At 37.9% G+C, this 26,333-nt stretch overlaps 1 protein-coding gene across 1 annotated transcript in view; it reads right to left on the bottom strand.

Annotated features, from left to right (window-relative positions):
* LOC104527019 (rho guanine nucleotide exchange factor 10-like) overlaps positions 1 to 26,333 on the bottom strand; it is a 39,651-nt gene that overhangs the window by 294 nt on the left and 13,024 nt on the right. Inside the window, 4 exon segments of the mRNA XM_010170631.2 lie at positions 2 to 217; positions 2,221 to 2,343; positions 9,035 to 9,209; positions 15,330 to 15,472. Coding sequence (XP_010168933.2) covers positions 2 to 217; positions 2,221 to 2,343; positions 9,035 to 9,209; positions 15,330 to 15,472 — 657 coding nt within the window.

Genomic DNA, 26,333 nt, shown 5'->3' with positions numbered 1-26,333 from the left:
GCTGAACCCCCCAGCCAAACTGCAGTGTCATGTGTGTTACTAAGGGAAGAGCCTGGTCTTTCATTGTGCAGAACATTCTTTTGGTCGTCGTCTTTAGGTTCTGAGCCAGGAGGCAGGCTGTTCCTCAGTTTGTTTCTGTTCTTCTTGTTTACAGATGTAGCCATTACAAGAAACTTGACTGGGCCATTGTGTGCATGATATGACACCATTCCTCTTCCTGGAGTCAAAAGAAAAAGACAATTAAAGAACATCATTATTTATTTTACCACAGTGTTCCACCATAATTAGTTCATGAAATTTGCTCAGAAAAGTAGAACTTTAAAAACCCTATTATATGCATCCAGACTGTCTTTTGCCTTGTGTGTATACAATTTACAGTATAAATGTAAAAAAACCCCAAACACCTCCCCCCCCACCCCAAACCAACAAACAGCCCCAAAAAATCTATCGTACCACAAGTGTTTTAGGACTGTACTAATAAATCAGCTGAAACATGGCATTATGAATTTTAGTTGCCTTACTTTTGTGCTCTGTTCTCAAAACAGCATGAGTATAGAACTGCTGCTAACTTCTTTCTGTTGGCATCAACACAAATGTAACACTGTCAGTTCTCTCCAGTAATCCAAACACAAATGTGGTTTTCAATTATTCCTGTTGTACATCTGTACCTCTCCACAACAGCACAAGAACATCTGTTTCATTGTAACAGACCCCTTCATGCTATACAGAAGGAACTAAAACTCATCCTTTTCAATGGTTGTCTAGTTACCATAGCAGATTTTTTTTTTAGTATTTAAACAGTGGGATGTTGGTGGTACAAGGAATATTTACACTGTGCAAATCATGAGAATGGATGAAAAACAAATTGCATACAGCCAAATTCAGAAGCTATAATAATATCAGTATATGTGTCTTTTACAGCAAAAAGAAAAAATAAAAATGTAGCATTCTACAAAATCAGCTACAATATGGAAAAGAGCTATGCTATCAAAGGAAAAACCCCATAATGCCATAAATGCACTCTGTCCATCCCTAACTCCCTAATGCCTTCCAGGGTATGGTAAAACATATTCTGCTTTTACAGAAAGTGCAATGATATAACTATGAATTATCACTACTGGAAGCACAACTGAAAAGGTCATAAATTTTCTGTTCAAATTCCAAATATGGTATCAAAGTCTATAAAAATAGATCTCTAAATGTAATGTTGCTAGATCTGTGCAATCTGACAAATCCTGACCCAAAATAAATGCAAGAATGTGTAGATGACATTGCAATTATCAAAAAAGAAAATGGAAAAATAAAATCAGAGGGTTTTTTGATTCTGCAACAACGAATTTTCTCGTATTGCATTTATTTTCACCTGACATAGATTCCATATTTTTAAGAAGCATTTATCCTGTATCATACCGGCTAATTGCTGTGTATTTTGCTGAACACAGAGGATTTAGTTTTCATCTTGCAAAGTTACATAAGCTTTTTTTTTCCCCCCTGAAGGAAGTTGTAAACAGCTTGCCACATAAAATCTGCCAGCTTCCCTCCACAGTGCAGAAGCTCGAGCAGAATTCTGACCCCAGAACACAGCATGGCAAAGCCCTTATTCAACACTTTTAAAATCTTGCTCCTGCTACTAACTTAAACATTTACAAGGTGATACAGCAGCATTCATGTGTTTGTATTTCAAATGGGGCAATATGAAAGTAACTCAATAAATACTTATCTCCAAAATGCAAAAATTTTGATCACTATTAAAAAAATAATTAAATATATACTCTCATATATTCCAAGTTTCCTGTTTGGGGAGAAAGGGCACAAAACCAATTTACTGACTAACCAGTCAGACAACATACTAAATTCTCAGTATCTATGTCTCTAAACCTATTGCATCTATTTTCCCTAAATCTGGAAGAAAGACTGTTTGCATTCTCTTCTCATCCCCATATATTTGACCCTCCTCTGACAGAATTAATGCCTATCCTATTCTTATACCCTAAAGAAAAACAGTTGTCCCAGTTCAAGCAACTGAAACAAAACTAGACAAGTATCTGAACACAGTGTAAAGCTCAGGAAGAACAACAAATATAATTTCATCACAAAGCTCTGATATATATCTAAGCAATACAAATAATTTAGCAGATTCACGTAAACTCCTGACAGAAGAGAAATGAAATATTCGGTATAAAACCATTGTGCTCGATCCATTTGAAAAATTCCACTCACCAGTTACTTTGGGAATGCCCTGCAGACGTGGCACTGGCAGCGCTACTATTATACCCAGGTTGGTTCCAACCAGCAATAAACCATGGCACACCAGGAGGCTGGTCACAGAAACACGGTGCTGCCCTGCAATGTTTAGAAAGTGCTCCGTTACTTCCAAGTGATGACCTTTGCCTAGATCAAAGTAACTTCAGGCAAACACCATCAGCTGTACCATTTAATTCAGCAAAGCACTCACTGCAAAGGCAAATATTGTGCTGGATTGTGGTATTAAACTTATTACATATATGACAATTTAAATAATGATAAACTTCTGAAACATTCTGTCCTAAATATTTTAACCACAGTATCTAAAAGTAGACATAGATTATCTTTCAAATATGCTTTTATGAATAGACTGTTTGTATATTTTCAATAATAAAACCGAAATGCATTTCACTTCACCATGCTCAATAATATATTGCCATAACACACTATACTCGTGACTCAAACCTGTTCATGATTACTTTTTCCCCTAGTTTTTATTCCATTAAACTGTATCAGAAGTGCTGTGTCCTCCTGTTGGAGTTTGGGTCCCCCGGTACAAGAATGGCATTGGTGCACTGGAACAAGTCCAATGGAAGGTGACCAAGCTGATGAGGAGACTGAAGCAGCCAGCGTACAAAGAGAAGTTGAAAGAAGTGCTGTCTGTGCCTGTCTGACGGGAGGGTGCACAGAAGACAGAGTCAGACTCTATTCAGATGTGCACAGACACAACAGATCAAATGTGGAATATGTGGGAGATTTGGTTGTAAGGAAAAGCTTCTTCATCACAAGGGTGGTCAAACACTGCAACAGGTTGCTCCGAGAGGTTGTGGAATCTCCGTCCTATCCAAAGATATTAAAAATTTGGCTGGACAAGTCTTTGAACAACCAGGTCTAATCAGGCCTGCTTCAAGAAGGATGGACAAGATTACCTGCACTGTAATTTCCAATCAAAATAACTCTATGATTTTCTACAACATAGTATTTATGGGATTGTTATTTTTCTAATGAAAACAATGTAATTTTTCCTTGCAAAGGTTACTAAATACATTTGATTCAGTTTAGATGGATTTTCAAAATGGTCTTGCCAAGTTTCAGAAATTTAAACTATGGCATGCCCAAACTTCTGTCATGGCCCAGGTTTATGTGGAGAAACATTTAAACTCTGCTGGAATCTTCCAGGTTCAAAACCTACATGTTCTTGGATTTATGATTAACTTCACATGCAAGAGAACAGTCATTCCCATCTTCATCACAGCTCTCAAGTTGTTAATCACTTCTTCAGTAAGCAGGGAATTTGGATTCCCCATCTGATATAACTTGGATGAACCTGCATGTTCCACACTTTGGAAAAGGACCTTAATTATGGTCTATCACAAATGAATGCACTTTCCATCTCGTCCCTTGAAGGTCAGCCAACTTATATCCAATAATATATGAATCACAGACCCACTGGGAAAGCAAGGGAGGAGCAGCTTGACTGTAGCCCAAAGCACTCAACTGGAAGGCAGTAGGCAGACCACAGTTCAAGTCTTTCCCCATAGAACTTTACAGAAACAAAGCATTAACCCAGCAATGCCGTGTCATAAAAGGTACATGTAGGCTGCAGAGCCAGATCTGGAACTACCCTTGGCAGGTGTAACAAGCTGAAGAGGCTCCATCTACTCATGCAGACCTTCAGAGACACCTATGTTGTTTTCCATGAACTGTAGGTGTTTATGCTGGCAGGACAGCACCATCCCTCTTCAGTTAGATAAGCATGGATGGTCTATGCCTTTAGATAAATTACAAGCCTTTTGAAGGGTGGCGTTTTCTTTTTTGATGGGGTTTTTTGGTTAGTTGGTTGCTCTGGTTTTGGTGGGGGGGGGTTTAGCATTTTTTTGTTTGTTTGTTTGGGTTTTTTATATATTAATGGTTTAGTTTCCAAAGCAAAGCACACAGAGGTGCTCCTTCAGCACAAAAGAAGTTCAAACAGTGATGCCCAAACACCTCTGTGTGTTGGAGTTTGCAAAATCCGTATTTGAATTCTGTGATTTAGAGCTCAGGTTTGGTCAAGTTCTGTATAACGTGAGCCCTCTCCCACAACTGGTGCTACAGCAATTAACTGAAGGTTAAATTAATCTCGCTCCATTTCACTTAAGGCTTGTTTTTCAAAGTAGACAAGAAATACTTAAGTACCATTTTAAAACTTTAAAATTATCAAAAACTTTAATTGTACTTTTGCCTCTCAAACTTACAGAAGCAAGATGCTCACATTTTTAAACAATAGATCTTTAATTCTTTTCTAAATGTTTAAATGTAGAATGATATGCATGATTTCATACTCCAACCCTGAAGCAACTTCTAACCAGTAATTTTTGCCAAGGAAAATTGGTCATATGCATTACTGTTTCAATAGGCAAAACCAGCAAATTATTAGCTAGCAACTTCGTATCTTAAACACTGAGCACAACCTTAAGCATAAACCATCTATATATAGTGTATATATAGTGAGGTCAAAAGGAAAACCACTTGCTTTGAAGTCTTGAAAAAGCAGGAAACATCTGCATCTAAAAACATACTTTGAAATGGCATAAAACAACTGAAAAAATGAAATAAAAAGCCAACTACTAAAATATTAACTTAAGACATTAATTTGTTATCTAGTAGCCAAGGTTTGAAATCGTACTTTTCTTTGTTATTTTGTGACTTTTTATTCTGCTATATTTCAAATTCAGAGGGGAAAAAAAAAAAATCAATTCTCCAGAACGTATTATGCAGTAATCACAGAAATTAGCAAGTTAAGAAGGGGAAATGATAAACATAAATGCCAAAGCCAATCAAATACTATTATTTTTAAATTAAAACTTTCAGATCACACTGTCCCAATGCAATGACAGAACTGTTAAAACCTGTAAAAGAATCTAACCAAGATCTTTATTTTGTTGAAGACAACAACTAAGCTTATTCATGGACAACTGATTTTATTGCTTATGTTCTGCTCTACTTTCACCTTTCTCAGGTCTCAATTACAGCCACCACCAGATCCGGGTAAATCCTCATGTGTTCCCACACAGATCTTCTGAAGTCAACCCTAGGTAGGTGCCAGGACATACTGGTGCATGTCCTCTTATGTGACCATGCTGCTTTCACTATATAAAAATAAGCCCACTGTACACATCTGTTGGCTGACCTAAAGTTTTCCTCAATCTTTTTATCGTTTCCCAGCAGTAAAATCATAAACTAACTGCATTTTAAGGTCTGGCACCTGGTGGGGAGAAAAGAGAGCTGTACAATTTGTTTTCCACAGAGAGGAAATGATACATTTTTTAAATTTGCTTTTCTCTTTTGTTTCCAGGAAACACATATGCCATTAGAGGATATAAGGATATAAACAGAATACAGCAACTTCAGCAGAAATCACCTCTTTGTTAAACAGGTAACATGTCATCGTCCATATAAGCAATGAAACTAAATGTATCAAGGGCATGGCAATCCCTTTAAAAGGACAAACTTTTCGAGCCAAAAGGCAAAACTTTTTAAAAGTTGTTCTTGAATAATGAAATACTGAATGTGACTATGAAAAAACAAGTAGACTGCCTACTCATGTACAGTATGGGTCTGTTTGGGGTTTTTTTTGGTGCAAGCTGTGATAAAGGCTGGTGAAAAGATGCCTTTGTTGAGATTTCAACTACAGATCACAAACACTAAGCATAAATTTGCTGTACAAATTAAGTACACTGCACTAGTGAAGTGTGTATATTTGTCTTCAAATGTTAACAGTTTTGGTTTTTTTCCCCCCTGCTGCTCAGTACTCCCCATGTTCTGCTAACAGAGCTGTGCCTGGGCCACTTAAAAGCAAGCCAGCTGTACTGTGGACTACTAGATAATGAAATAAATAGTTACCTGGACCGATAACAATGATGATGCTCTTCCCCACAGCCATTCTCTTCCTTTCTCATATGACATTTGTGGGTTTTTTTGTGTTTTGTTATAGAACACGAGCTTGTATAAATTATTAGGAGGTATTTCTGATGATACATGAAGTAAAGGTACTGCAGACCACCCTGGACTAGATGTCTATCCCATGGTTGCCTCTTGTGACCCTGGTTTAATTTCCAGTCCTGCATTCCTACACACAAACTTCCCAAAATTCCAGAAAGCAAGAGCCCTCCCAGCTTCATTCTTCATAAGCAGACTGCCACAGATTTATAAAGTTCCGTCCAGCAGATAAAAGACTCTGCCAGACACAGCTGGCTTCTTTACATTACCAAACTGCCGAACCACACGGACAATCACCTCCTGTGCCATTTCCCTTACACTTCATTCCTCTATGATTCTGTCCTGCCCACTGTGCTGCAGGGTTGTCTTCTTCAAAGCAAAGGAGGCACATCCTTTCCAAGGAGAGCAGGCAGTGATATTTAAAGCCATCTTCTCCTAAGAACAAAACTGGGAAAATCTAATGCTATGAGAAATGGTTACCAAGGTTATAAGTACCTCCTTACTCCTCTATCTTATTTACTAGAGCTACAGCTATCCTTTCAATACAACACTAACTCACAATAAACATTCCTGACAGTTACAGTAAATTTTTCTTTATTTTTACTGTATAACAACAAAATAATTTCTTTAACCCCATGGAGTGATGTTCCTCTTGTTTACACTGCTTTAAACAAAGACAGAGATGACATCTCCAGGTCACTTATCAGGCTGGTATTACATATTTTTGTTCCTATTAAAATCTTGGCAAAAGAAGTCCAGCTTCTTCAAAGTTATATCAAAATCTTGCCTTTTTAATATCTCTTCTTAAGACTCTTAGCAATATTTTTACACCAATTTCTTCCCTCCCATTTCAATAGAAGTTGAATTTTTACTTATCTGTTATTTTTGCATATTAAGGAATTTCTGTTGGATTTCAGAAAACTAACTGAGCTGTTTCCTTTAAAACGAAAAATCCCAAAAATCCTCAGTAAAGACAAACACATATTTTGTAAATATGCAGCTATTTCAGTCCTTTTCTGTTTCACTTTTTTTTTTCCTTTTTAATCTCAGTATATACTATATACTACACAGAGCTTGATTTATCCTTTGGCTGCTTTTAGTTCCAAAAGGTCCTTACTGCTGCTTTATTATGTAAACCTCCTACTCCTCTGTCTTTTAGCCTTTGTTGTTGCAGCATTATTAGGATCATATAAACAGTCTCAAGAGCTGCTACTAAATAACTACAATTCATTTCATTTTAGAATGGATTCTCCCTTGGAATGTTTGCTGTACTAATGTTCTATTTCTGAAATAAATTTCTATTTCTATTCACTGGCGTGCTTTTTGTGAAGACACTGAGGAAAAAAAAAAAAAAGGAACTAAAATGGGTAAGAATGACATCAAGGAGATATAATTAGCCAAAACTCTTTTACAGAAGAAAAAAAAAAAAATCTATGTTACATCAGCAGTTTTATTACCATGGCAACAAACACTAAAGCTAAATTTTTGAAGATTTTTATACGTAGAAAGTATGTATAAGGGAGGCCCCTACTTCCCTTTTTTCCCCTGCTACAAACAGTGGAACATATTAAAAGTTAATCTTTTTTTTACAACTTATCTTGATTTCTTTGCATAACTGTGATGAATTCAATCAAATGACCTATTTAAAGGCAGGCCATTTGCTGCTGTTCAGTGCTGGAGCTACATTCAAACACCACATGTAAAAAACACCCTGTCTAGAACATGATATAAATGGACACAATTTAAAATATAAGTTTATTGCAAAACTAATGTCATCTGAAAGAAAACATGATAAGAAGACAGAGGCTGAAGAAGTAAAACATTATTGATGCAAGATTTATATTTAACTCTTGTAAAAATATAAATATAATCTCAGCGTGGGAAGAACTGACTTCTGCTAGAAACGAAGCAACAAAGCTGGTGCACACATTGCCCATAAAAACTGCAGAGGTTCTTTCTGTCTACTGCAGTCTATAAACAGGGAGACAGGAGGAACGGTGGTCCCCTCATGGACCTCGTGCTCAGCTGTGCCAGCATCACTTTTCTGTCTGTTTCTTCTCCTAGTGCTGCCACAGCTCCCACCTGATGTGCTTGCTGATGCTGAGGTCCTAACCACTCGCTTGCACACCTGATACAGGGCAGTGCAACTGTCTGCGACACTGATGATGTGGGGATGATTGAACAGTGTCTGTCTTAAAACACTTAACAATCTGCTGAATTTTATCCTAACAGCCACAGGTTCCATCTTTGCTTATAAGACTAACCTTTTAATTCAACAAATTAAAGCTCCAATCAGCAAAACACTGAACACACTGAAATATCTGTGTGAGTGGTTCAGCTGAGTTCACTGGTAGTTTATTACTCCACTGTGACTACTGGTGTAACTAAAATTAAGCAAGCGTTTTTTTGGTCCAGATCCTAGGCACACTGACTCCATTGTGTACTTTGATACCAAGTTCCAGAAACAAATGCTAAACTCTGCAAAGCAAACACATTTTCATGGCAAACTGCATTGTCCTACTGCTTCACAGTCACTAAAAAGACAAAAAAGACTAAACAGAAGAATCCACCTGCTTATATATATAATTACATTTGTAACCTCTAAGGAGGAGTGCTGTTACTCAACCAGCTCACTGCACACATTGTTCTTCTGGGCAGGTGACAGACTGTGATTTACTAAAGCAAATAGTCCCAAGACAGTTATCAGACTCAAAGCCCGAGACAGACTTTCTGATTCTGGCCTCATCTACAACACTCTGAAAAATGACATTAATAAGAACAAAAATGTTATCATACAATGTGACTCAGGTACCTGGCAACATATTATGAACAGGTGTGGCAATGTTAATATCCTGGAGGTGTTTCAGTGTCTCAGTGTGGAACAGGCGAAGCGTAGATCCAGATGTGAAGGCAATCCAGATTCCCACTCCAGCAACAGCCATGTGAGAGATTACCATCCCTTCCTCTTGATGGGCTTCAAAATGGCTCTGTAAGAAAAACAAGGACTCTGTAGGGAGATCCAACTGAACATCATTCAATCTTCCGTATCAGCTCTCCAGTGTAGGCACTGTGTATCTGTCCTCCATGTCAAGGACAAAGCTAGCTTCCTCTGCTTTGCTCACGTTCTGACCGCTGCAGGTGATGTGTTAATTTTCCTTTTATTTGAAAATATGCTATCAGTAGTAAGGAAGGATTCTCAGCTCTTGAGCCAAAGTTCTACCTAACAACAGAGTAACTTCACAGTAAGTTAGACATTATATTTATTAGAAATACTGCATGGCAGGGGCTGGCAAGCCCATAACAGCTCAGACTTACAAGGATTTTGTATTTCTTTATTGATACTTCTTCAGGAAAACTACCACAGATGAGGCTCCTGGGAGTGGGCAGATTTTTTTCCCAATATGTTACTTTGGAACAACAGCAGAACTTATCTTTAAACATTAAAAAATATTTTTCTTGTGTTTTGTTAGGAGGTTTATTCAGAACAAGGATAATAGAATCAAGGAAAAAATAACCTTTAGAAAGTAGAGTGTTTCTGAATATAAATACACAATTATTTGCTCAACTACATACATATGAATCTTAATACTGCGGGTTGCTTTTTGACTCATAGAGACTTCTGAATTTCACAAGTATTAGCTATTTTGTTTTCGTGTCCTTCAAAATATTGATGCTTCTCATTAGAAAGATCAAAATCCTCCTTCTGAAGATAATAATACAAGACTTTGAGGAAAAAACAACTTTTTCCTTCATCTAGTGCCTTCAGTTATAACTTCTGCATGGCTCCAGGGAGGCCAAAACCTCTCTACATGACCCTGTTAACGTGCAAGACAAAGCTGTAGTAAAGTTCTTTAATCATTAACAAGAAGCAGGGATATTTTTTTTACAGTTTTGTCTTGTAAGTGAACTGTCGCTAAAGTTAAAGACAGCCTTTTAATGTTGTGCCAGCTATTATCAAATACAGAGAGCTATTCTGATAAACATAAAACTTGCTTGGCTAAATAAATGACAAACTGCTCCTTAGATCTCTTTCTCAGGGATATGGAAAGAAATACCTGCTCTATTATTCACATGATGTATTATATACTCTTAATTATATTTGCAGATAAAATGCAAAAGTACCCCCTTCCCTCTAGTAAAAGTACACTTACATTTTCCACGCATTACAATTAAGAGTTAAATTTTGGTCATCTTGCATCAAAAACTAAATTCCATGTTTCTCAGGATAAGCTCTTAGCCTAAGATAGTTATGTTTTGAATATATTAGGGTTATAGATATATTGTTCAAATTCTCCATCCAAATTCAACAGTCTAAGATCAGAGATACAGTATAGATGTTTAAGCTTTCACAAAGTGTAACTTGTGGTATTATACTTAGTAGGGATTTAATTTTCTTTTCATGGTTTATTACTCCATAAATTAGTATTTCCCACTGAGAAACTGGCTGTTTAAAAATAAGGGGAATTTTTTTTTCTTTTCATTTCTTAACACTATTCTTCAAACTTTCAGTTTTTAGTAAACAAACAGAGAAGTTTATCTTCAGTTATTAGGCAGGGGTTCAGTTTTTGAGTGTTACTGTATTACCTTTTGATTCTTCGAATATCAACACTGCAGAATGCAAGGTAAACACCTCTGGCAGGCACACTTATATTCACTGTTTTCCTCAAGTAACTTCCATTAATTCTCTATCAAATTATATACACAATTTATTAAAAGAAGAATTCATCCATTAACAACATCTTTCAAAGCCAGAGACAGCCCTTATGACTAAATTTCCTGGTATTCTCATCATGCATGTTTCATTGCAAAAAGGATTTTAAAAGAGTAACTTCTTTTTACAGACACATACATCCCTACACTGATGACCAACTGGCTTTTGAAAACTTCTCAGGGACAGATCCAAGGCTGCTGAAGTGAACCTGACCAGCAACTCCCACTCTTTGAAATCAGGAGAAAAATGACGCAGATCGTAAGAAATGAATTTTCTCTGGAGCGGTCTGGCTGCAGCTGACAATTCTGTTGGTACCACTGTAAACAACTTGTACATGCATTTTTGTCACATTCCATTTTTACCAGCCAACTCATTATACTCCCACTTAGTCTGTCCTGCCGTTTGTACAGCTGTCTGCTGCAACACGTAGACACATTTAAAGTAAACCTGTAATACTGTCAGCACCACAAGAAGCATGTATAAAGAACTATTCTCGTTCAAAGGGTCTTCTAACATGGAGCAGGATCATACCTCAAACCTGTATGTTCTTTTACAAACGTGTAAGCTCTTGGATAGAGGGTGGCTTTGACATCTGTTTCAATTACATCTGAAAACCAATAGCTGGCCTTTTCCTGCAGTTATTTTTTTTCTTCTCAGAACAAGAAATACAGGTACAAAGGGACAAAAATGTCTTATTCCTTTTGTTATAAAAAACAAAACAAAACAAAAACAAACCTGAGCTTAATTTTACTTTTTTAGGTTTCATGCCTACATTCCTCTCTATTCAGAGCCCAGCTTTTTTCCCCTCAGGCTCTCATTCAAACTCTATAGCAACATGAGAGCTGCAGAAGACATTCTGGATGCTGTAGCCCGCCTGCCCAGCAGCACAGCCCGACACAGCTCACTACTGTTCCTGCAGCACAGGGCATAGCTGGAGTCTTTCTTTTGAGGGGCTGCTCGCTTGCAGAGCGATGCATAATGGGTATCATTGTCCACAAAGTAAAACAAATGACTTTACTACTTTGAAGAAGTTACAGTACTCAGGCAACATACACTCACGGATAGGGATTTTAATTTGTTTTGTTTATTCAGCTGAACATTTCAGAGTAACTAGTGTATAGTTAGCCAAGTTTTAAAAACAAGACAAAACAAACGAGGATGGAATGCCATTCAATTGGTGACTTTATTCTGTTAAATACTCTGGCATTTTTCGTTGTTTTTAAACAAACACATAGTGCTTTTGCAGAGCATAAGGGTCTATGGGCACAGAGACCACCATGGGATCAAGGTCTATACCCAACAGCAATACAACTGTCAGACCTAGGGTCAAGACTAAGGACAAATTTATTCTTCACGGAAAGAGTATCAAAGTTTGTAATTAATATATAACAGCAAGTGATGCATTTCTCACATGTCCCTTGCCAAGGAGCTTGAGGCATTGTGCCAGTTCAGGGCTCTATGCCAGTAAAAGATATTTCCTAAAACATTCTATTACAGTAACACATCATTAAAACAAGTGAATTGAGAGTCTTATCCATATCAGAGGGGGAAAAAAAAGGCAGGGGAAGTGAATAACATCCAAACCCAATATATAGGATGCCAAACCTGCTCATTTACTAATAATTGTTTTTTAAAAAGCTTAAATAAATCTCTTAGAAAAGCAAGGAGGCATGAAATTACATTGTTCTCAAAGACAATGTACTTGGCATTTAGCGAATGCACAGACAGTTAAATATGAGCTACCTATGAAGCAGGGAGTGCCTCACAAGGACTAAGTTTACAGAACCGTCTCGAACACTCTCATGGGCTCACATACCTATTGGCCTTAAATATTGAGTCAGATGCCTTTATAGATAACATGTATGCCACAGAGCACATAATATGTAGGCATGGCAGTAGAAAGCAATGGATGGACAAGCAGCTGTAATTTGAAGTATATGGAGATAGAAAGGAGTTCAGCAAAAAGGGAAGAACAACAGTTGAGCCCTGTGCAACACCTGGACTCCTGTTGATAGAGCAAAGATTAATGTTATGCAAAAAGTCTTGAGTCAAAACATTACTACTAACTGAACAAGAGAGGATACAGAGGGAGAACAAACATTTCCTTGCTGCTGTTTCTCTTCATACAGCAAAAATTCTGCTCTGCACAGTAAGGAAGAGGTAGCTCAGATGTATTCAGCTGCTGATAGGCAGAGTCTAAATTGCCTCATGTATAATATAATATTGAAACAACATATTGCCAACGAACATGGTATGCACATCATCGCAGATCACTTTTGGAAATAAAAACCCAGGCAGTGATCAAAACAAGTCAGGTAACTGAGCAGGTAGCAATAGTGAAAACATTAGTGAGCTGTTTAGTCTGGTGAGACGACAAAAACAAGATCAGTACTTGTGTATGTCTTAGGACCAGTAAAGAGATTAACAGAAAATTGTAATTTGTTCACAGTTCTATGATGAAGACTACGTGCTATGGCATGGATATTGTGTGGAATAAAAAAATATGACTTTCAGCCAGTCATACAAAAAATTATCAGTCTTGAATAAAGTTAACTGTGTTGAGAAAACATTATTCAACCCATATGCACCACTTCCAGTCGCACCAGTTCTTATATGTTGTTTGCTGCAGTCATACAAAAAATTATCAGTCTTGAATAAAATTAACTGTGTTGAGAAAACGTTATTCAACCCATATGCACCACTTCCAGTTGCACCAGTTCTTATATGTTGTTTGCTGAAGCATTCATTGCCTGTATATTAATTATAGCTATAAAAGTCAGTTTTCAGAGCTCAATAATCTGAGCTCTGAATGCAATGGAAAGGTTAGTTTACAAAGCACTCTGGAAATTAAAAGCCTCCTGTGATGCTTTTGTATGAAAAATTGTAGTACCAGCTGAAAAATGAAACTACCACATTGATATTGACAGAATATTTGCTATTTTATCCCTCTGAACTTCTGCTTTCAATACTGCGAACCATCATTCTATATCGTATTTTGATAGAGTGAAGCTTTACACATCCTTTAATCCTCAAAGCTTGTCTAACTCTGGTTTTCTTCTCCTGTGCCAAAACAGCACAGCATAGCCCAAACTGCAGCCACACCATCTGATTTAGGAAGAGCTCTGTGATAGAATTAGGCCAGAAATGACAGACTTATTTACAGAGATCTGGCTGTATATAACCAACCTCACACAGGAACAATCTGGCTGTGATCTCTTATTGTTGCTACATATTTCTTGGTGAGAATCAGAGAGATTCATCATCAAAGTCTGTAGGACAGTAACCAGGTGTCCCAGAGGTGACCCTGTTCCTTCAATTAAGTTAACAAAAGACCATTTCCAAGCACCTATCCAAATCACTCTTCCAGAATCTTTCCCTCATCATACCAATCAAACTATCAAGGAAAGAAGTCTTAAAGAAAAACAAAGTAGGGAAATATATGATCCAAGCACCTACTTGGATGAAACATATCACCCAGAAAGCACAGATAAAGACAAGAGGAAATTTGAATGTTCCCGATTTCCCCACAAACACATGACAATGACTCACAGAATCAATTGTACCAAACAGACAATTGTTGGGAGAAAACACGATCATCAATGAAACAAAAAAGCAGCAACAAAGCACACAAAGAAGGCGGCTGTGAGCTCATCAGGACTCCTGTTTGAAAGGACTTCATGGCTGTAAACATCATGCAACCCAGTGTAACTGTATTGTAGGTTGAAGGAAAGGCTTAATTCCTAACCTTTCATCAGCTCTAAACTTTAGACTACTAAGACATTCTTTTGATGGAGGCTGCAATTTTGACAGAAATGAGGGCTTAACGCTTTCTGGAAAACGTGGTCACAAATATGAGCTTGAATCCTTAACACTCTCCTCTCCTTCCAGAAAAGCTGACTTTTGTATGATAATTAATCAGAAAATGTCCTTATGCAAAGCAAATTTTTGTAGTCCACTGAGAAGCAGTGTAAGAAATCTCTGAAGAAATATATTATGAAATCATCACAAGGTACAAGTAAAATATAACTATGTAGAGGCAGTCTTTTAATTAAACCTTCTTCTGGAATTAACAGGCAATTCCTACAGGCACCCACATCTCCGCTGCCTTTCCTCAGATCTCACTTTTAAGCAAACCTCTTGCCATAAGTACTCTGAGTTCCAAGCACCTTATGGACACTGGGGGAAAATGGAAGCAAACCTAAGTCTTATGAGACATCAGCAGAGAACATCATGGCAGAATTTCAAACTGTGGGAAGTGGGATTTAACAGAACAGAAACCATATTTCATTAAAAGCTTCCTGAATTATGAAGCTTCTTAAACAGATTTTACTGTTTAAAATTTCACCACCTGTAAGCTGTAGCACAGTATGTGAGCGATGCTTTTAAAAGTGTTTACCTCTATGGAATGTGTCACAGTGCTGATTATAAAAATTTGTCCACCACATGCTGCCCAAATAGTCTCCTCCATCACAAGCAGACTTCTGACAGGCAGAACCCCCAGTTTAACTATCTTCTGAGGCTCTGTGTTCCACGTTCCATCTTCAATAAAAAAAGAAGAAGAAAGGTTATACATAACAAAATGGTAGTCTTTGTTTTAAAACAGTTTTGAAAACACTATCTCTCAAGCCTACTGCTCGAACCTCTGCAAGTTGCAACTTCAAGCCACACTGTGATTTACCTATGTTTAATTTTAGCTACCATGGAAAGTTTGTAAGGGTAACACAACATCGGGGGGGGGGGGGAACAAAACCAAACAATCATGTATTTGTTAACCAAACAAATTTTATTTGGATTAATTGACAAACGAGGCATTCCTCATTGCTCTTCTGATACAACTGCTTCCCTTTCCAGAGGAAATAGAGTCAGAAAGCTATGGTTGATACAATTTTTTCCAACACAGAAGGAGCTTACAACTGACCTCTTTCAAGACGAATCAACTTCCAACTTGTCAACTAGGACAGAATCATCTTTCATGTGAAAAGTAGTCAGCAAGATTTTTACTGTAGGTTCTAATGAGTGCAGATGATTCTCTAAGAGCACGTTGATGGAATGGACTTCCTGTCACTAGATGCCTCATTTAAAAAGGAATTGTTTTAGAAAGGAAATTAAAACTATACTTGTGCCATATCTTTACTCTTTCTATTTTCTCCCCCAACTACAATCCACACTGTTTTCTGTGGACTGCATTTCACAGATCCAAATTACATTATGCACATGTATGTGGCACAATCAATTATTCAGAGACCTTATGATACAAACTGCATGCTGCCACTTAACTGCTCTGGTCACTGTCACTTGCCATCTCTTTGAAGCAAGGATTAGCAGATTATTTCTCTCCAAATTTAAGAGCTAGCAACATGAGGCTTCTTGAAATAGTTGTAGTTCTGCCTTTTCTACATACAATTTGACATACTAAATATCTCAGTAATAATTTTAATACTTTTCTATTAATTTATTTCTATTTTAAGTGTTCATTGAACATAAAGTCTCAAAGATTGCATTTCTATCCATTATGCTTTAGTAATAGCATCAAAATCTGTTAAAGTATCTGCCTGTAGCTTGAGGTAAAATATGTCAAAAAGGCCCCATTTCTTCACTTTAAAACCTCCTTCCTGCATAAGCTGCAGAAAAGTTGTCTGCTTTACTGATGCCAGTTTCAACTCAGTATCCACTTAACATTTTGATTGATGAGACCAAGGTGAACACATCTTTAGGCAAACACTTAAGTACAACTTTTATTTCTTTTTCCCCCAATAACAAGTGCACCTTTTATTATCTGCTTAGGTAAAGGGGAATGAAATTTCCTGCTTCACAATAACAACTGAACAACAATAATGAGAAGCCTCAGCTCTGGAGTACTTCTCATTGCTTCTGCCATCTGCATGACACAACCTTCGCTGAGTCATTCTCAGGATGTGGCTCTCTTCCGAAAGCATTTTTGTAAAACTGACATTTAGTTTCAGGCTGTCAAAATAATTTTCATGATTTTAGTTTGCAAGTGAGAAGAGTGTTTCCAGTTACCAGCCTGCAAACTCTCCCAGGATGTCAAAGTCACTCCGTGTTCTTCGTGACTCATAAGTACCATTAGTAATAAAGAAACTTCTAGAAAAGTTTTCATTTGCTATCAACCACATTATCTTCCAATTAATTTCTTAAGCGAAGGCTGCTTTAGCCACTGTAGGCAGTTCAGTGCAAAGCCTTCAGAGAGCAGAGCTCCACACGTGTGTGCATCCTGACTTCTGCTGTGTAAGTTACGCTGACTGCAGAAGTCGTAACAACATCCACTGCATAGCATCCTCGTGTTTCCTTTTTAGGTATAAAACTAGCATCATTCTAGCGAATTCTTACTGTCTCTTCTGAAGGATAAAGACTATGAATTTCGGAAAAGAGTAGATATGCTAAGCAAGAAGCTATCTTTTCTTCTGTAGTTGTATCTGCACACTGACCAACACATTAATGTACAGACAGAACAGATCGCTGAATTCAATGCTTTTTCTCTTGAATACAGTCCAGCTGTACATGAATCTATACATAAAGCATGGCTGATCCTGAAATGACAGGTCAATAGGGATTTTTAGGATCTCAACTGTGGACTTGGATTTAAATATTGTTTAAATTTCATTTCAAGCATCTAAGTTTTTTGTTTTTTTTTTTTAACCAGGATCTTTATGCCCTCAACTTCCACGCAGCTCCTCAGACAGCGATGCATTAAGCCATGTTATTAATTTTGATCAACTTATTTAAAATTATCATCTAGTATTTGTAATAGTTTTGAGTGAAAGGGAAGATTAGTACTGGTGTCAGGTGGATGTCGATTGCAAAATAAAAATTCTAAAGCAACTTATTGCAAGCAAGATAAGAAGATGAGTTCAATATTACCAACGTTACAAATATTACCAGTGCTATGAATATCTGATTCAACAAATATGCAGCTCAAAAGTCACTTCTCACAAAACCATTTTCTGTTGGTGCTGTTAGCACAGCACTTAACAATCCAGTTAGCTTTAAGAGTTCGGTGGGATTGGACATACGAAACAGGTGAGATAGAGACCCGATGTCTTTCACATTACCATGACTTCATGCAAAGAAACTGCAATCCCACTGGATATATCAGTCCAGGACAAACCCAAAGCTATCACTCTACCCAGACACTCTAGCCATGTGATAAGGCTATTCTGTAGTGCTTTTTTATTTCTTCCTGCAAGCATTGCTGTCTTCCAGATCAGTCAGCATCTGAGACAGATGAGGGGGGAGACTCTCTAGTCTTGCAATTAGGGCAGTAATTAAATGATGGGTCAGCTGTGTTCTGGTTCCTGCCTCAGTGAATGCTTAATTAATTCTGCAAAGTGGGAATGGCACCAGGAGGAGAAATGAAGCACTGTGTATCTCTCTCCTCTTATTTTGTGGCAGCTAGGGAAATCTCTTGAGAGTTGGAAGCATGGGACAAATCCTCTCAAGCAAGGGAAGGGATTAAGCCTGGTAATCCAACATACTTCTGTGAATGCTTTAACCACAGGCCGCTGGCTAAAAGCAAAATCACAACTTCATTTTGCTGACCAAGAATTTAACGCCCATTCCCAAAATTACTTAGCCAGTCTATGTCTAGTTCACAAGTTGTTTCAAGACTATCAAGATCAGACTTTTAAGAAAACATAATACTCTCTCTGCCTCTCTCTCCAGATCTCAGCAGACCCTATTCAATACCTGCCCTGCACAGACTTCAGGTTTTATGTTGGCTATTATCTGTCTGATCCAAAGTTTATTGCTTCTAAAATCTAAGTGACAAGAAGTATTACCTCTATTCTACTTGTGTAAACACCTGCTGTTTCAAGACATACTTATGTAAGCAGGTCCAACTACTGTCACTTTCCATGTATTTAAAATCAGGCACAGCACTTGCAAAAGATATGAAATGGCTCATTTGATGTTATAAATCCTTGGTTAGTTACTGATTTATTAAATTGATTTTTTCCTAAGAAAAAAGAAAAGAAGCAAGAAATAGTAGCTGGGACAAAACCTTTGCCAAAAAAATCTCAAGGCATATGATAGGACAAAGCCAGTGCAAGGAGCCCAGTAAACTATTTTCTGAAAAGCAGGAATTGAGCAAAAGAAAAATAAGTAGTGGAGATCTATGTAATGCAGCTCACGGAGACCTGGCTGGAGAATACCTATAGGAGCGCCCACAGAAGCGTGGCTTGTCTTAAAACTCTGTTCAATCACTGCCTTGTTTCTGTTCTCTAAATAAACACTGGTTTAGTTTTAGGAAGATGTTATGGTCATTGTTGTCTCTAGAATGCTGAAAAGCCACAGACAATAAAGTCGTCTTCTAGCTGTGAGGTAAGCATCTAGATACTGAATGAAACGTAATATGCAGCACGTATATCCTACAACCAGAGGCTAGTCAGTACATGGAAAAATCAGTTATCTGCACTCTGACCTAATACCAGATCAAAGCCTGACACCTGTGGAATCAGGAAGGAAACAGTGGGAGAAGAGATGGGGGTTTCCTTCTGCTTTGTGAGAAAAGTCCATACAAGTATTAACAACACAAAGTTTACTGTATTTGCAAGTTTTAGTTGACTCAAGATCTTAAACTGACCACATCAAATCAGGTACAAATTCTTCCTATAGACACCCAACGCCTAGTATACACGACAAGACAGTCTCTGGCAGTTGCTATAACATCACTGAAATAGAATTCAGATAGGCATCTATATGAATTACAGGTACAGCTATTTGGACGAATGAGATGTGTCTAGAAAATCTGAGAACAGGGCCAAATATAAAAAAAAAATCTAGGAGCTTCTAGAAATAAGATGTCATAACTTCTGATATTTACATGTTAAATTAATATTTAAAACATGAGAACATAATTTTTAAGCACTATTGTGTCTATGCACTAATAGATCTGTGTTATGCCACTATTTGTAATACCCTCTTTAAGTTCTACTTCTTCAATAGTTACATGCCACAGGTATCTTACGCTCATAAAATATTTCAAAGACTTTAATGTATAAAAACATTATTCCCATTAGTGCATTTTATTATCAGTCTCATGATTTTTATGAATGTTAGAAAATCAGTTATTCTTCTATTCACGCAAATTTAATCAGATAGGAAAATTTTTAAAACAATATTCATTTTATAGGGCAGAATGTTGGTTGGTTTATCTTTTTGTGGTTTGTTTCCATAAAAATCAATGATGTAAATTTAATATTATTTTACAATAATTTATAGAAATAAGTTTCTTCTTATTATTTAATTTATAAATAATGTATTAATATTTAGTATTTTTACTAATTAAAATTTTTTAGTGCTTTCAAGACTTCATACAAGAACCTAATAAAATATGTTTATTTCCTCAGAAAGTCTTTTAAAATTTTGTAGTAGTTTTCCCTTCCTTTACACTTTCAGTCGAGCTGAACTGAACATGCTTTTTTGTTGGTAGCTTCCTCTCTTGCTTAGCAGCACTATTGAGGATTTCAACAGAGCTGCCAACATTGCCCTGGGAACAGCGGTTGTTGGTTAATTTGTGCAGTGGAGCACAAACATTTTTTCCAGGACATGGTACACAAAACAGCACTGTTGAGCAGTAAGATGGCAGCTACAGAAGTAAAAACTTTATCACGTTTCTTATCACTTGGAAATAAGCTGAGAGACTGAGGTCTGCTCTTACAAACAAGGTGTAACAAGGAATGTCCTGTGCTACACATGCACATAGTAATTTTTTCCTACATATACAACAAATTCTTCATGTTAAATAGCTGATAGAGGTTTGTCTAAAATTATACAGAGGGATGGCGCTGGAAGTCCCAGCAGGAGATATGCAAATAAGACTGACAGCACTGTCAACGTATTTCTAGTAACAAGCATTGGGTTAACAGTGATAACAGTCAAGACAACAGTATTTATTCCTTTTTGAATATCACTGCTTTAGTCCTCTCCCTAACAGCTTAATACCATCCCCTACTTTTCATAGCAATATGTCTCACCACATCTACTTTATGTGACAACCACACTCTTCAGACACGCTGGAGCAGTGTGAGGAACCACCCAAGCTCTAAAGTTTGACATCAGTGCTTGACATTCCACATATTCCTCCTTTGCTGCATTTGTCAAAGCACACAATTGTCTTGCCAAATTGATCAAGGTATCTCACTAACAAACTGACCTGCTATCCCTTCACTGTTGTAACTGTTTCCCCTTACTTTTACATTTTCTTTCAGTTTTGGCCTTTTTCTTGATCTTAGTCCTCTGAAAATGATCACTGATTGGTTAGTGTCACGAGACCTCTGCAGGCAGGTAAGTCATCAAAAGTCTTGACCACCTTCAGAGCTGCCAAAGTTTTTACCACTGAAGTCTCTCTGAAGAATGTATACTTGTGTTCTGTGCATGGCCAGAATTGCCCCAGCTGTTGTTCTTGTTTCACATTCAATTGCAATCCTCAAAGCCAAGCTTTCCCTTCCTTTCATAAATCTCAGGGTTAGAACCTTGCAATGTACACCTACAGGAACAGGCTCTGCAAAAACCTGCTAGAAAATGCAGCTTTCATTAAAAGAGGCTTCCTCTTGTGGGTGTGTGTGCTCATTTCTCTCTATGGCAAAAGAAGATTCACATTACTATTTTCGGGCTTCCAGAGGAGAACTCTAACCACCCAGATGAGGGCCACCCAGTGTGGCAATGGCAGCACTGCCAGCCCCTTCTTCATGTTAAAGCTTAGTTACTCTTTAAAAAAAGAATTAAAGGCTGGGTGAGAGGCAAAAGAGCAAAAGGATATGCATTAAATAATCATTCGATAAAATAGAGATCTCTTCAGCTGACAGCCCAGTGCCTTAGCCATCAGTACAGCATATGAGAAATTGCATGTCCCGTTTCTCCTACTCTGGGATGAGGCATGATTCATCCTCAGCTTAAGAAACTGATTGCAGGTGTAAGCTCTGCACTGTGAATCACACATGGCACTTCTCTAGCTGAGCAGCACCTGGGAGTAGAATGACATTAAGAAATGCCTTGTTTCAATTTCTTACTGGTTTGTTTGGACACTTCTCTACTCACAGAGTCACAGAACAGTTTGAGGTTGGAAAGGACCTCTAGAGGTCATCTGGTCCAACCTTTACGCTCAAGCAGTCACCAAGTGCTGGCTGCCCAGGACCATGCCCAGATGGCTTTTGAGTATCTCCAAAGATGGAAACTCCATCACCTCTCTGGGTGACCTGCGCCACTGCTTGATCATCCTCATAGTAAAAAAGTGTTTCCTAATGTTCAGAGGGAATCTCCTATGTTCAGTTTGTGTCCATTACCTCTGGTCCTGTCACTGGGCACCACTGAAAAGAGCCTGGCTCCATCCTCTTTTTGCCCTTCCTTCAGGTGTTTATGGACATTGATGAGATCCTCCTGAGCCTTCTTTTCTCCAGGCTGAACAGTTCCAGCTCTCTCAGCCTTTCTGCATAGGAGAGATGGTCCAGTCCTTTCCATAATCTGAATGGCCCTGTGCTGGACTCTCTCCAGTATGTCCATGTCTCTCTAATACTGAGGAGCCTAGAAACTGGACCCAACACTCCAAGTGTGGCCTCACCAGTGCTGAGCAGAGGGGAAGGATCACTGAGCATGCTGAGTGCCATGAATTTAATTCCAGGGGTGAGCATGCACATGAGTGAGAGGCTACACAGAGCAATCATGTGCCAAAAGGATAGCCACCACAATCAAAGCAGCATCTTTTGTGTGCATTTATTCTCTCCCCATCTTAACCAAACTCTTTCTGAAACTATTAACACATTAATTCTTCTTCTCTTTGCTTCTTTCTGAAACTATTAACACATTAATTCTTCTCTTTGCTGCAATCATTCTGAGTTTTTATTTTATTTTTCCTGTTTCTCTTCATACTCTTTACAGGACTTTATGGAAAGGAAATGTATATCAATGTGTAGAAGAAAGGAAGTAGCTGGAACTGACTACAGTGTATCAGGAACAAAACACCTATATTATATAAAGGTTGTGATTTCCCTTTCCTAAGATACTTTTGTGAATGGAAGTCAAACACGTGCTGACCTTTTTTGCTATTACATCACTCAGAAAACACATCTGCTGGACAGTCTGCAATCATCACAAAGGGGTTTTGTTATGTTTTTAAACAAAGACAATACAACCTACTTTCCCCTTAAGCTCATCTAGAAGTGTTGTGCCTGGAAATATTCCTACTAATTCAGCTTGAGGCAAACAATAAATATACCATATTTCAGACTGATAACTGTGCAAAAGTTAATAGCACTGTAAACAAGTTCCCAACACATAAAGGTGTCAGAAACTTTACAACCCGCATCACTACCATTCCCATATAAAACAGCACTCAATGCATTAGCAGCTTTACAGTTCCCCAAACTAGTCTTCTTACCCACTTAAAATTAAGTATTATTGAGGATAATTATCAGAGCTCCTATTTTTAGAATTAACATATTAGCTGACCTACATCCTAGTCTTTTTGTGACATTTTCATAGGTCACCATGTTAGATCACGTTTAAGAACTGAGTAGATTTTATGGCATTAGTGCCTCATTGACTTTGCTTTTAATTATGTTCAAATATATTTAGACTTAAGTACTTTTTAACTCACAAGTGAAAATACACAGATATAGAGGCGTCTCAGTAAAACATGACTACCCTCCATAAAGGAAGTCATTGCACTGTGCACCTTCGGCTCTGCCACTAACATGGCATGTGTTCCTCGGTTTACTACACATAATACTTATTTTCCATTTTAAATTACTTCAAGACAAGATTTTCTGAAGTCAGAGAGCACTCTGGATGCTGTCAATATGACAAAGTTCTCTTGTGAAGAAAGTCAAAAGAGAGCACTTGCTGTCTGTAAACAAGCTGGATATTGATATGCATACAGCCATCTGAAAACAACAGGAGAAATTAAAACTATTTGGGTACTGAAAACCAAATGACAGAAGTCATGAGTCTTTGACTACACTAAAGGCATTAAGCCTCAGTGACTGAATTGATCCCACTACACTTTCTGCCCAGAGAGGAAGACACAAGGATCACAACTCTAAGAGAGATTGCAAGGTGGATTCTCACCCTAGAAGAAAGATCACCCCTTTTCATTCATGCAGTCCCACAACAGGGCGCACAGCCAATTTTATCTGTGCATCCCATAGCATTTGTCCTTCTCAGGCTTCAAATCAAGATGCCTCGTAATGCAGTGACCATATTTCACATTCACTTTTAAATCTTTCCTTAATCTCCTTTATGCTGAGAGATCAAAACCCAAGTTGAAGTGTATGGCTGGAAAGTAACCCCTTCTGTAGAACAGAAGGCAATCCTGATGAACTGCACAAAGCTCTTCAGAGGCTGCATTCCCTCTCCCTCCCGTTTCACCGCTTGGATTCCTTTGTTTGGTAAAATAGGTCAGTGCTCATAAAAACAGCCCTCCAGGGCTGACTGCCTCACATGACCACAGCAGTCAACTATAAGGAATACGAACACTAACATGGGAGCAGCTGATTCACACAACTTTCACGAGGCATGGAGGACTGAAATAACACACACAGACCAAACTGTAAGGAAAGGGACTACACTATGAGTCAGAAAAACATGAATGTGTATTTCCCATCTCAGAGCTTCAATCATCCTGAAATAGACTGCGACAGGCTCTATGAATATCTAAGCTGCACAAAACTGGTGTCTTCAGGGGAAAATAAATAGGGGACCTATAAGAAAGATGGGGACAAACATTTTAGCGGGGCCTGTAGCAATAGGACAAGAGGAAACGGTTGTAAACTAAAAGAGGGTAGATTTAGACTAGATACAAGGAAGACATTTTTACCATGAGGGTGGTGAAACACTGGCACAGGTTGCCCAGAGAAGTAGTAGAAACCCCATCCCTGGACACATTCAAGATCAGACTGGAGGGGCTTTGAGCAACCTGATCTAGTTGAAGATGTCCCTGCTTACTGCAAAGTGGTTGGAGTAGATGACCTTTAAAAGTCTCTTCCAACCCAAACCATTCTGTAGTTGTAAACAGGACACTAAGATCCTGGTCAACACAACCTAACTTCCAGCTCATAACATAATTCAGTCTGGTTAACAGCTCTGTCCTGTCCTTAACAGCCTCTGTAGATATGCAACCCATCCATCCTTTCTTACCTATACTGGCAAGGGTGCCACTCCTGTTTTTGAAGTGATCTTCCCTGGAAGAAGTTGAGTGACAGCAATTTCAGTCTTAAAATAGCTTAAATGCACCAATCCCTTTCAGAGAAGACAACAGATTCACTTTACTACCCCACCCAGGTACATACAGAAATTGAAATATAAAAAATGATGTTATGAGACTAGGACCAAGGCCTCACTCCTGTGCCTCCAAAACAAACAAAAAAAAAATTGCTATTCAGTGGGAAAAAAAACACATTTTTCTAAAGGGAAGTGAAATCTAACATCTGGCTTCAGATCAGAGACAACAGCTCAACAGGAAACCCATTGGGTTGAAGATGACAACTGGTGAAAGGAAATCTCTTTCCCAAAGCTTTTTTCAGATTTTTTGTTGCTAGGAAAAAAAAAAAAAAAGTATCCTGTATCTTTCCCAAACTAAGTCTTTGTACGATCTACCACTGGACATATAATTTGCTGCAAGATTCAAGATACTGAGCTTAGCTCCTCAGTTAGAGACTGGCAGGATATAGTAGCTGAGATATAGTGCCACACAAACGCAGCCCCACTGTTTAAAGGGCCTCCTCATTAGCGAACTATGACAACTATTGTTATGAAGCTCACACTAGTACAGTACACCAGATTTCTGCTTGCTCTGCACTTTGCAAGGTTAGGTGTCTCTGTGCTAACATCTCACTTAAAAACTCAGGTTTCAAACTTTGATTAAAGCCTTGTTGATTTTGAACTGAATTAACCATATATGTATGCAGTACTGCAGGAAAGCTAGTGAGATGTACTGGAAGTACACAGACAAGCACCCAAACCAGCTCTGGAGAAGACAGTTCTGGTTCAGAATTATTACCTTGGATTCTCCTTTAATCAAATTATTTTAGCCAATTACTTAACTAGATACAAACCAACCAACTGTGATGCTAACGGGAGGAGTCCTACTGTGAAATACTACATGAGCTGTACACATAGGAAAGACTTCTACCTGTGCAGTAAAAATTGAGTTGTCATTTCAAATGAGATATACAGGAATCTCTGACAATAGGGAATTTTTGTTTTTCATAAAAACCAATACTGAGTAGTCAAGTAGAATTAGCATTGTGCTGTGTAAAATACAGTATACTGCCTGTTATCACATAAAATTCTGGACCTTAAAGTTTAAGCTAAGGGGCACAAATCAGTTTTCATATGTATCGTATGGGAAAAGTGGGAACAGTATCAAAGTTTCTATTATTCTTCAAGA

This window comes from Antrostomus carolinensis, unplaced genomic scaffold, assembly GCF_000700745.2.
Source record: "Antrostomus carolinensis isolate BGI_N321 unplaced genomic scaffold, ASM70074v2 scaffold246, whole genome shotgun sequence".
NCBI lineage: Eukaryota > Metazoa > Chordata > Aves > Caprimulgiformes > Caprimulgidae > Antrostomus > Antrostomus carolinensis.
The sequence above is the reverse complement of the archived record's forward strand: the minus strand, read 5'-3'. Positions and strand labels throughout refer to the sequence as shown.